General features: G+C 36.9%; 1 protein-coding gene across 1 annotated transcript; it reads left to right on the plus strand.

Moving 5' to 3' along the window:
- Positions 1 to 2,356: 2,356 nt before the first annotated feature.
- On the plus strand, positions 2,357 to 7,047 carry LOC143584596 (4-diphosphocytidyl-2-C-methyl-D-erythritol kinase, chloroplastic/chromoplastic-like). Its single transcript, XM_077066616.1, has 10 exons — positions 2,357 to 2,408; positions 2,692 to 2,760; positions 2,865 to 2,969; positions 3,048 to 3,104; positions 4,888 to 5,088; positions 5,504 to 5,596; positions 6,274 to 6,373; positions 6,456 to 6,555; positions 6,753 to 6,838; positions 6,923 to 7,047. Exons 1-10 carry the CDS (start codon positions 2,364 to 2,366, stop codon positions 7,021 to 7,023), a joined length of 957 nt encoding a protein of 318 aa, XP_076922731.1. The 5' UTR covers positions 2,357 to 2,363; the 3' UTR covers positions 7,024 to 7,047.
- Positions 7,048 to 12,779: the final 5,732 nt, after the last annotated feature.

The raw sequence follows: 12,779 nt of genomic DNA on the forward strand, positions 1-12,779 counted from the left end.
TGGTTAATTTATTTATTCAAATAATTATTATTGGAATGATTATTTAACTATGTGTTCTTTTATAAAATGGTTTATGAAAGATGGGGTGTTTATATATTTTATAAAGTATAAAAAAAAAATAAAAAAAAAATAAATAAATATATATTTTTGGGGCCGGTTTTGGGTGGGCCCCACACCCCAAGATTTTGGTCAATATTTTGTCATGGATTTGGTAGAGGTTGAGTATTGGTTACTTGACTAAAAGACCTAACACCAAAAATGATTTGATTGAAAGATTTTATAAAGATCAAGATCAAGATACTTTCAAGTAACAAAAACCACACAAGTCTTTCCTTTCTTTGTTTTTGTTTTTCGGCCAAGAACAAAAGAAAAGGCTCGGGTCTCGGTTATTCGTGTTCAAGCTCCCTAACATAGCTCGGTGTGTGTTGGAGGCTCGGGGTATATTCCGTTTGAGGATTTTCCTTTTGAAAGTCTAGCATCAACATCATCATCTTCTTCAACATCAACTACACTCTTAAAGGTTAAGAATGTAAGTGTTTATAGTTTTGATAGTTTAGTTTTTCCGTATCATTTGATCCTTGCTTCGGGTTTCTAATAAATAGATTATTGGTAATCTTATGACATGAATAAACTAGGTTGTTCATGAACATATCATATATAAACTTGTAATATATACATATATAAACACATGGATATATATGTTTAGTTTGTAAATATCACGCTTCCGCCTTTATTGTGACTAGTTAAATGGTTAACTAAATTTATAAATTCCATAGAAACCCAACATATATATATATCACATACTAATAAAATAATAATATTTTCAAACAAAGTCACGGTGACAAATCTATATCCTCCCCGTCCCCTATCGCCCCACATATCTCAAGGGGGGGGGGGGGATAATGTGAACTTTACATAATGTATCTTCTCTCTTTATTATCACATGGATGTGTTATTTGATATACTATACGGACGAACAAATAGGTCAGCCGCATATGGTTGTATAATGTTTGAATACCCCCTTGTGTACACAAACAAATGAATAGTAAACATAGAATTGGTTAGAGGGTTCTTCCTATTTGTTGTTTAATTATTTTTTTCTTTTAAAAAAATAATAGTGAGTAAAGTGTTAGAATCGTCTCTGAGGTTTGATCACATTGGCGAATTTCGTCCAAAAATATTTTTTTTCGCAATTAGACCCTCGATGTTTCGCAACCGTTGCCAATTTTGTCCATATTGTTAACTTGGTCTAAATTTAACGTTAACTTAGGGGTGTTGCTGCCCTTTTACATGTTTGTTAACATTATTATTATTATTATTATTATTATTTAGTATGTATTTGTTCGATGGCATATATAACATTTCACGATTCCTATGTTTGAATCCAATATAGTATCTGTTAGTTTATTTTTCTATATTTTTACTCATACAAAGGGTTTAGCTCAGTGCAATAATGTAAACGAACATGTAAAAGGACAATAACACCCATGAGATGAGTTAACGTTGAATTTAGACAGAGTTAACAATTTGGACGAAATTGGCAACGTTTTGGGAAACATCGAGGGTCTAATTGTGAAAGAAAATGTTTTTGGACGAAATTCGTAAATGTGACCAAACCTTGGGGATGATTTTGGCACTTTACTCATATAATACATAAAGAGTGAAAAGACACGCCTACCCCTGACTTAATGATTAAATTAAACAACTTTAGTGATTTGGATGTAATTGACAAGAATTGGAAAACATGGATGGCCCATATGCAAAAAAAAAAAGAAAATTGTACTAAATTCATATTATTTGATAAACCACAAGATCGAAAATGCCACTTTTATCAAGAATATTTCATGTAAGATGAAAATAAGAAACATTAAAATAAACATATTATATATATGTGTGTGAGAAATTAATAAGTCTCAAATGATATCGTAGTTTATTTATTTTATTAATAATGATTAAATAAGGGAGTAGAATGTTGACATTGAGCAGCAGAAGAGTCAAAATAAAGACGCTGAGCATCTTCACTTAATTATCCCCTCCCCCAACCAACTACCATAACTAACTTCTCTCTCTGTCTCTGGATCATCAATTCAATTTCAATTTCAATTTCAATCGATGGCGACAATGGCGGCCTCTCATCTCTTCTCATCCAAATTCACGGTCACGGCCCATCCCCATCAACCTAAACACTTTCAATTTGCTTCCAGAAATCGAGTGATTAAAGCCTCATCTGATACAAGAAAGCAAGTGGAGGTATAATTATGATTATATTTGGCATCAGTTCGTTTTTTTAATGTTTTCTCATTACTATTATTATGTTGATGTGTGTTTCAATTCAGATAGTGTATAATCTAGATGAGGTGGATATGAATGCTGGATTGTCTAGGCTCTCCCTCTTTTCTCCTTGCAAGGTTACTTACTTACATCATCTCATTTTCTATGAATGGAGCTCTTTCAAGTTCTCACAACTCAAGTTGGTACCCCAACCCCCGACTAATCGCTAGTTACTACCCAACCACCCAAGTAGCACATACTGATGTTTACAACGCTAGAAGATATCAGTACATTCACAGTTGGTTAATATGGAAAATTTTCAATTAAAATTATAATTTCATATGCATCTTAAAGTTGACTTCAAAAGTCAATGCAATACTCTGTTTATGAACTGGTTTTTGAAATCTTTTCGAAATGCAGATTAATGTGTTTTTAAGAATAACGAGTAAGAGGCCGGACGGGTTTCATGACTTGGCATCTTTATTTCATGTAAGTTGTATAATATGCTGTTTATTGCTGATCTTTTATTCTATATTTTGAAGGTTTATTTAACACTTTTGATGTTGAAAATTGGACTGTTTTACCACCCTTAGGTAATCAGTTTAGGTGATAAGATAAAATTCTCCTTGTCACCATCAAAATCTACCGATCGATTGTCAACCAATGTGCCTGGAATCCCACTTGATGAAAGAAATTTGGTAAATCAGCAATCTTCAATTCTTTTCTGCTTTTAGTGTCGCTTATGTATACTTTAATGAAATCTTTTGTGAATTCAGATAATAAAGGCCTTGAATTTATACCGCAAGAAGACTGGAAGTGACAAATTCTTTTGGGTAAGACGCGTAAAATTACATGAAATCATGACTCTTTAGCAGTTAGATTGTATATAATTTTTGTAGTAAATACTTTATTGCTTATGATGTTATCTTTTGAATAAAATGATTTATGAACTTTTATACAAGAGAAAAAAAATCTTTGGTAACTTTTGACCCGCTTTATTTTAAGCTACTTATTTTGACCACTTTGACCCATTAAGGATAACACAATCTGGATTTACCATTCTGAATTAGGCTGTAAAAGAGCCAAGCCGAGGTTGAGCTTACCTCATTTAAGTTATGAGAGCTTGAGCTTTGCTCGCTTCAAGGTTTGTTTCTAAAGATTGAACTCGGCTCGTGAGTAGGTTTTCAAGCTCAAGCTCCTTTATCATTTATATATATTTATAGTTATTTATGTACATTTATATTTTAATTAGTTGTTATATATCGTAAAGTATATTATTTAGTTATATATATAATAATTTCTTATAAATATTGATTTATACATTATTAAAGAAAAAAATAGTATAAATAACAGGTTTGTTTTGTGCTTTGATTCTAAAGTTTGGGCTCGGCTCGTGACTTGTGAGCAGTTTTTCAAGCTCGAGCTTAGCTTGTTTATTATTTATTAACTATTTTATACATCTACACAATATATAATATAGGAGTGAGGGACCTCTTAAATTTTAAGAGGTACCACTTTTGTTGCATACTATACAAGTAACAATGCATATAATTTTAAGAATGTAGGGATAATATAGTTTTTGCACATTCAAAAATAAATTACAATAATGGTCCTTCAACTTCAATAAAGTTTTGTTAATTTATTAAATAGTTACACATTTTCCCCTTGTTCTAAACCAACTACCCCTACGACTTTTTAACGACAATAACTTTTTCACACGTTAATATTTTTTCTAAAAAATTACACCATAAAAACGAGCATTTTATTATCCTTAATATGAGTATGGTATTGCTATGGTTTATTAATTTTTAAAAAAATTAGCATGTTGCGTGATTACCAGTTATTACCGGCAACGGGTCAGGCAGGTTTGGCTAATGGTGTCGAAGCGAGTTAGGGTTGGAACAAGTTAATACAAAAAAAGAGTTAATTTAGTTCATGTCGGGATGGGTTTAGATCGAAAGGGGTCATATCCAAACGGGCTTCGGGTTAAAACATTTTCGGGTCGATACACGTCCGTCAAAACTGATTGGGTTAAAAAGTAGTTTATTTGAAATTACTGTACATTTCATCTTTGCTTCTTGATTGTCGCCACCGGTTGCGTGCGTTCAAGCAACATTTATGTGGCGCGCTTACTGGCATCGGTTACAAGCCCGATGCCACGTTAAATGCATACCACTGTTAGGTTATGCACGTACCGTTGCGAGGTTACAAACGTACTAACACCGATTCTGTTTGCGCGTACACCGCTGCATCGCGTGGGCAACTGGCTAGTTTATAATTATTTATATACATTATGCTAATTATAATTTTTTTTTGTAGATCATAATATATATATATATATTATTTAGTTATTTTTTATAAATTTTATACATAATAATTAGTATATAAATATAGAATTAATATATTAGATCGAAATTATATAAATAATGGCTCATTTAGGCTCGCGAGCCAGCTCGAGCTTGATAAGTGAAACTCTGGCTTGAGCTCGTTTAAGCTTTTGGTTCGATTCAAGCTTTTAACGAGCCGATCTCGAGTATCTCACGACCATATTGGCTCGTTTACACCCGTAAATTCTATCAAACTCGGCACCTCTTCACTTTTGATATTTTCTGGCAGGTTCATGTTGATAAAAGAGTTCCAACCGGGGCGGGGCTTGGTGGCGGAAGTAGTAACGCTGCAACCGCTCTATGGGCGGCAAACCAGTTCAGTGGTGGTCTAGCCACTGAAAAAGAACTCCAAGAATGGTCGGGTGAGATCGGATCAGATGTCCCGTTCTTCTTTTCCAATGGAGCCGCCTATTGCACCGGTAGAGGTGAGGTACGTATCCATTTAAATGAATAGATGATCAATTTGCTGTTTTTCCTTATAAGACTAGGCGTTATGGGTTAACGCCCTTATATATGTCAGCCAAAAAAAGCGCCAAACACCAAAACGGGTAGGGCGTGAGAGGGCAGGAGCGTCATTGGCAAGGGGTGTGGGGGCCAGGCTCATTTCAAAAATTTTATATATAAAAAAAAGATTAAATAATAATTGTGTTGTTAGTTAAACCATTATGCATTTTTATGGAAAAGTTCTTGAGAGCCCCCATGCCTACGTGGCAGTGACCCGGGAGGGGGGGGGGGGGTGTTTTTCACTTGTTAGTTAAATCACTATACATACTCTAATACCATGCTAATTTCATGTAAAATATATTGCGTGTAATTTGATTTGTTTGTCACATTGTTGATGTTAGATTGTCCAAGATATACCCTCACTGGTACCTTTCGACCTGCCAATGGTTCTGATTAAGCCTCCTGAGGCATGCGCCACAGCTGAAGTTTACAAGGTAATTTTTTGTCTTGTGATTAGAGGTGACAAGATGGATGGGCCATGCGAATTGGGTAACAGGGCAAAGCGGGTTCGGGCTGAAACGGGTTAAACTAGGTTTGGGCTGAAACGCGTCAAAACAGTTTAAATGGGTCAAAACATGTTCGGGCTGTAACTGGTCAAAAATTAGTTTGGGTTGAAACAGGTCAAGCTAGGTTTGGGCTGAAATGTGTCAAATTAGGTTCAGCCTGAAATGGGTCAAAATAGGTCTGGATGAAACAGGTCAAACCAGGTTTGGGCTGAAATGGGTCAAAACAGGTTTGGGATGAAACAGGTCAAATTAGGTGCGGGCTGAAACAGGTCAAAGCAGGTTCAGGCCGAAACGGGTAGACATACAGACTCTTTTTTTTCCATCTTATAATTTTAAAACAATAAATGGTTTATTTTCATTAAAAAAACCGTATAATTCTCATAATCAAAATCTGGAAAAACGATTTAGTAGATTTAAGACCTTAAAAATGAACTTTAGACTACTTTCAACCTGTTTGACCCGTTCCCCTTTGTTTTTGACTTTTTTGATTTGACCGGTTTGAGATAAAACACAACCCAAATCAACCTGTTGATCCGTAAACGGATCTAAAAGTGTCACCTCTATGTATAACAATAATAATCAAATATTGAAATGTATCTTATCAGCGGTTCCGGTTAGATGCATCAAGTACCATCGACCCGTCAACCTTGCTGGAGAAGATATCAAAGAACGGAATATCACAAGACGTTTGTGTAAACGATTTGGGTATGAAGTTATTTATATATATTGTATATGTGACACGTTATCAGAATTGATTAATATCACTTCACATATGTTATTGCCATAGAACTGCCCGCGTTTGAAGTGCTCCCATCTCTGAAACGATTAAAACAACGCATAATTGCTGCGGGCCGTGCAAAATATGATGCTGTTTTTATGTCTGGAAGGTATCGATATTCCGTTTAATTTGTCAGGTGACTGTTTTTGGCAACCGTGTTGGCCGTTGGGTTGGATGATTTCAATGGTTTATATAACACCCATGCTAAGAATTTCGACCCCTAATGAAATAAAAATGAAGCATAATGATTTTTGCTACATTAAGTAATCATATTATTCGGTCATCATTTTCATAATGATTTTGCAGTGGAAGTACTATAGTAGGGGTCGGTTCACCGGATCCGCCACAATTTATATACGATGAAGAAGATTATAAGGACGTCTTTTTCTCGGGTACGTCAAGATTACTCACCCCTTTGATCTATAAGTTTTTCGGTTGATTCATATTTCTGACATATGATCGTGTTGCCAATGCAGAAGCTACATTCCTAACGCGTGCGGATCAACAATGGTATGCAGAACCATCTTCATCAAATGCTGCTGGTTCTCTTGCAGACCAATCTAGTTGCAATGCATAATCCAAGTATGGATGTTTGTTGTTGATGTATGCTTAATAATCCTTTCCTTAGTATCTACTGATGATCCAGTTTTTATATTTCTAATCATTGGTATGAACTTCGTATCATTGTTGTAATGATACTTTTACCATTGAGTTCAAGGTACATGTTTTACCTGCGCCCATCAATTGTTATCAGGGCCGGCTCCGGCCCGAGAAGTTAAAAAATTTTGGGCCGAATGCGAAAAATATTTTTGGCCTTAAGTAAAAGGAGTATGTTGTTGGGTTTAAACAATTTAATTTTTAAATAGGCTTACTTAGTTATGATTTGGGTTGTGTAAAAAACTTTTATATAAACATAGCTTAAGCATGTCTCAAATAAGACTGTAACCCACAACCTTTTGGTTGTGAGTTATGCCCCTTTGCCATTAGAGCAAGGCAGTTGCTATGTAATTGAGTTTAAACATTAAATATACATATTGTTTTTCATAAAAGAAAATATATATTTTATAAAAAATTCGGGCCTAGCGGGGTGTGGGGTCAGGGGCCGTCGACGACCCGACCCCACCCAGGGCCGGCCCTGATTGTTATCAAGGGTGTTTACGGTGTGGCTCGGCCAGTTTTCGCAAACTGAATTAACCAGGTTGTTTGGGTTGGCTGAACCGACCATTTTTCACGGTTTTACTGTTTGGTTTTTGACTATACTAGTTAGACCACCCCACCATAGCCAAAGTATTGCTTTCATTCCACAAACATATAATATATACAAAAGCGTGAATCTTAACTTTTGTGTCGCCACACTTATCAAATATACTAATTAGATAATTTGCATACAAGGATTGGTTAACATATATGCATAAGTTTGTAGTAGTAGTAATAATAATAATAATAATAATAATAATAATAATAATAATAATAATAATAATAATAATAATAATAATAATAAATGTTAAATGTCGGGTTTGGTATAACGGCTGGTTTTACTTTACAAACCATAAGCCGTTAAACTGAACAGCGAATCAGATTGTATATGTTTCAAACCAGCCAACACGTCGTCACAATCTTTCCAGTTCCAAACACCACCCTCGTCTAGAAGTGGAATCCTCTCCAAGGGATGGTTTCTACTCCCCATAGAGAGGATAGATATGACGCCTAAGGGTGTTAAACGAAACTTCATCCAGCTTAGGGAGCTAATAAACAACTATGCTCAGGAAGAACGAGCCAAAAGGGTGATAATAAGGTTGGATTACACTGTAGAACCTGATGTTACACTCTCCCCCATGCTTAGTCTACCAAGCACGAGCACGCCTTCCCCGTAGGGAAGAAACTCTTAAGGACCAGGTAGTTGGTGATGGGGAATATGAGAACATACTCTCTCCTCAGGAAAGAGTAAGCTTAACAGCCTCGCCCATAGCTCTCAACGAAGTAGGAGAGCACACCATGGAACAACTGTTCCAAAGCTCACTCGTTGTGGTACCTTCCTTAACAAGCACTTCCATGGCCGAAGCTTTGATGTCCCTGCCTTTGGCAAGAAGTATGGTTGCACCATCATTGATAGGAACCACATGCTCCATGCCTTAGGCTTACCTACAACAAGGTGTTATGTTACCCGGTATGACATATCCTCAGATGTCTCAATATGGCCAAGTTTAGCTAAATCTTTATATGAACCAATCAGTCCAATCCTATCATTTCATGTGAAAAGAGAGAGAGAGAGAGAGAGAGAGAGAGAGAGAGAGAATTAAGGACTGACCACAGTTGGTTTTGGTTGAAGGGTTAATTGGTATTCCTCTTGTCTTTTCATAATCTCATACAGGGCCGTCTCCGAAAATTCAAATGCTTTGGCCAAGCTGAAATGAAAAGGCCCTTAGGCTAGAGGTGCACAAAAAACCCGAACCCGGAACCGGGTTTTTTATCCCTAGTTTTTCATACCCGTACCCATACCCGGCCCTATCCGTAAGGTACAGATAGGGTATGTATTTAAGTACCAAAACCTGTACCCGAACCGGACCCGATTTGTACATAGTAATACCCGAAAACCGAAACCGGTTCCATACCCGAAACTGGGTTTTTCCAATACCCAAAATTGGGTTTATCAAATACTCAAAATTACCCGAAAAATACCCTTAAAAAGTGCAGCCCCTTAAAATATCCAATTTATACCCTAAAAATAGCCGGAAAAAGCTCAAAAAACCCGAAAATAGGGTTTTTTCAATATCCGGAAATAGGGTATTTAAATACCCAGTTCTACACCGACCCGGACCCGATTCATAGGTTATGATTTTTAAAGACAATACCCGTACCCAAACCCGATCCGAGTATTGCAAAACCCGATTTTCTAATACTCGGTCATACTCATACCCGGTTTCATACCCGGAACCACTATTTAAAAAACCCGATTATGCACCTTAACGTTAGGCCCTAACGAGTAATGAAATAAAAAGAGTTGTAGACCCAACATCTCAAATGAGTTATGGGTAAAAAAAGATTGGGCCTAATATCTAATAAAAGGATTAAGATTTGTACCTGTTTTATAAAGAAAATTTTTAAAAATGTATAAAAATATACATATATAAAAATATTTTTTGCCCCAAAAAATTAAGTGTCTCGGTCGGTCGTCCGGGTTGCCAACCCAAGAGCCGGCACTGAATAGGGCAACCCACAAAATCTCAAATTGAATGATGCTTTGAAGAGACAACAGGTTCATGATGTTTGATAAGACAACATGGTTCATGGTTCATGATATCATTACTTATACACCCATCATCATATTTTTTTAGGCTTCCATTTCCTCTCAAGAGTCAAGAATCATCATCAATATGTTACCCAACCTCCGTCATCAATATCAATATATATATATGAACAGTGTAACCTATGTTACCCAACCTCATCACCAACACATTTAAACTTTTATAATTCAACCTCATCATCAAAAGTGTAACCCAACCTCCCAATGGATCCGGATGACTTTGGTGTAGAGGTTATGGCTCCTATTAATTTGCCCACAAATTCACCTTTGTATCGCTACAACCCACAGGAAGAGGGCATGAGGGCATGATCGTCATTTTTGTTCCATTTCCCTTGGGCAATGACGGCATGCTGGAAAAAATTGTAGCTGTGGGTGAAAATACATTTTGCCGATCACCATTGAGAACACTTCCGATGAAACCTTGAAGTTATGGTCGGTTAGAATACATGCTACTAACCAGGCAGAATCTTTCTTCCTCTCTGTGATGGAACCTCCATCACTTGATTCTGATGCCCGCGATTACATGGAGGTGCTTGACATTATATAGGAACTTGATGCCACATTCGACTTTCACCGTTTGGTTAACTTGTTGAACATCTATTGTAGGTTTGCATGCAGCAACTGTTAACTTTGATTTGATGGATAAAGCGCCTGAAAACGAATATGCGTTTGAATCATATGAAATTCAACGAGTGGCATTTGTCATGGCGGCTGTTTTGAGCAAAAATTAACAACGATTTCGTAACCAAATTAGTAATCGGGACTAGGTGCTTGTATGAAATGAACGTAAAAGTGCTTGAACATGAGGATTTATTGCGAGGAAAAAACCCGTTATCCTTAGGATAATAAGCAAAAAACCCCGGGCGGTGAAAACTATCACCACCGATTTATTAATGATAAAGGTGATTACAATGGTGGAGCTCAAACGTGATCGTGATTACAGAGAAAGCGAGTATGTAAGACTCCGTTCCTGAAAGCGCTACTTTGGTGTTAGATTTACTCATGAACACAGTTCTAAATATCAGAGTTAATTAAAACTTCGCGGAATAATTTAAAACTTCAAACATCACATTACAAAACATTTGTTTTTGTCTTAACATACAAATTGTCTTCATAAACACTAATTAAAACAGTCATGACACTTCATCGTGGATGCCAGTCTCTTCAGTTCATGCCATGTGTCCCTCCTCAAGCCAGCTGCCTCAATCTATTTGCCTGCATGCATACTAAAAGTCAGCTACGCTGAGTGAGTTCTAGTTAATCAATTAACATATATTACATTCATATCCTTACTCATACGTGTCCGAAGATATGTATTCATACCTTACCTGTTATTACCACTTTCATACATACTTTATATACATGCATACGTACTTACATACTTTCTTTCATAATCCTGTGGTATACGATAAGCTATTCTATCCTATACATCACAGATATTATAAGGGTCTGGTCCCTAACATCTCAGATATTGTAAGGGTCTGGTTCCTAACATCTCAGATATTATGAGGGTCTGGTCCCTATCATCTCAGATATTATGAGGGTCTGGTCCCTATCATCTCAGATATTATGAGGGTCGATATTATGAGGGTCTGGTCCCTTCAGTCTTGAATAACCATACATTTATCATACGTGCATACTTTACATGCCTTCTACTTATAAATACATACATACTCGTTCATACAATTATTATGTGATAATACATTCAATACACAACCATACACATACCATACACTTGCCAATCAAGTGAGTGTATTATCTATCACATAGGAGTATGCACACAGCCCCGAAACATAACAGATAAAGTGGGCTAGAACTCACCTGTAGTCGGTTTCTCTCGCCGTTAATGGTAATGCCCTTCCTTAGTTGTGCACGGTTAACTGTACAATACATTTTCTTCCATGACTCTTCCTTAGGGCCCGATTTTACCCTTTCTATGGGTTTTGGGTCGTACCAACTTTGTATACCCGTGTTTTACTTAGTCCAAACCTCATCTTTTGTCATATAACGAACCCGTTAACACTCGACCCTTCAAGTTTACATTTTTTTTCTAGCTTCTCACAGCCCGATCTATCGTTCTATCAGTTTGCATGTCGAACTCAACCATAAAACTTAACCTTTAAAACCCAAAACTCACATTTTTCTTCGGGTTTGGTTCGGATCTGGGCTAACCCGAGGATTTGTTGGTAATTCTTGTTGCTTGGTGGCGTTCACACACAAGGTTCTTCCTTTTTTTAGCTTGGGATTGGATTCGGGTGCTAGAGAGAACATGTGTGTATGTGCTTGAGGGTGTGTGTTGTGAAAGGGAGGAAATGGTGAAAGGGTGGAGGGGTTGGGTTATATATAGGGGGCTATGGGCCCCCACAACCCTCTCACACTTTCACATCCAATTATTATCCAACATTTACACACAATCAAATTAGCGACACATACGTAATAATAAATTTCCTTTTATTTATTACTCTAAAAAATACGGATGCTACAAGTCTACCCTCCTTAAAAGAGGTTTCGTCCCCGAAACCTAACTATTACTTAAACAAATCAGGGTAAAAACTTGCGCATTTCTTCTTCGACTTCCCAAGTGGCATCCGATACTTTGCGATGCTTCCATATTACTTTCACTAGGGGAATAACCTTGCGTCGAAGCTGTTTCTCCTTGCGGTCGACTATCTCAATGGGCTGCTCGACATAGTTCAACTGTTCATCCACTTCGATGTCCAGTAGTGGCACATGGGATGTGTTGTCGGCTAGACACTTTCTCAAGTGAGAGACATGAAAGGTAGAGTGAATTCCTTCCAGCTCATCGGGTAGATCAAGTTTGTAAGCCACTTCACCCACGCGGGCTAAGATTTTGAACGGTCCGATGTACCTTGGACTCAACTTTACCCTCTTTCTAAAACGTATAATTCCCTTCCAAGGCGAGACCTTAAGCATCACGTGGTCTCCAACATTAAACTCAATCGGCCGTGTCCGCTTATCGGCATATGACTTCTGACGATCTTGAGCAGCTTTCATCCTGGCCTTTATCT

This window comes from Bidens hawaiensis, unplaced genomic scaffold (genome assembly GCF_021521415.1).
Source record: "Bidens hawaiensis isolate Kalapana, Puna unplaced genomic scaffold, B.hawaiensis_p1.1 tig00033191_1, whole genome shotgun sequence".
In the NCBI taxonomy this organism is placed as follows: Eukaryota; Viridiplantae; Streptophyta; class Magnoliopsida; order Asterales; family Asteraceae; genus Bidens; species Bidens hawaiensis.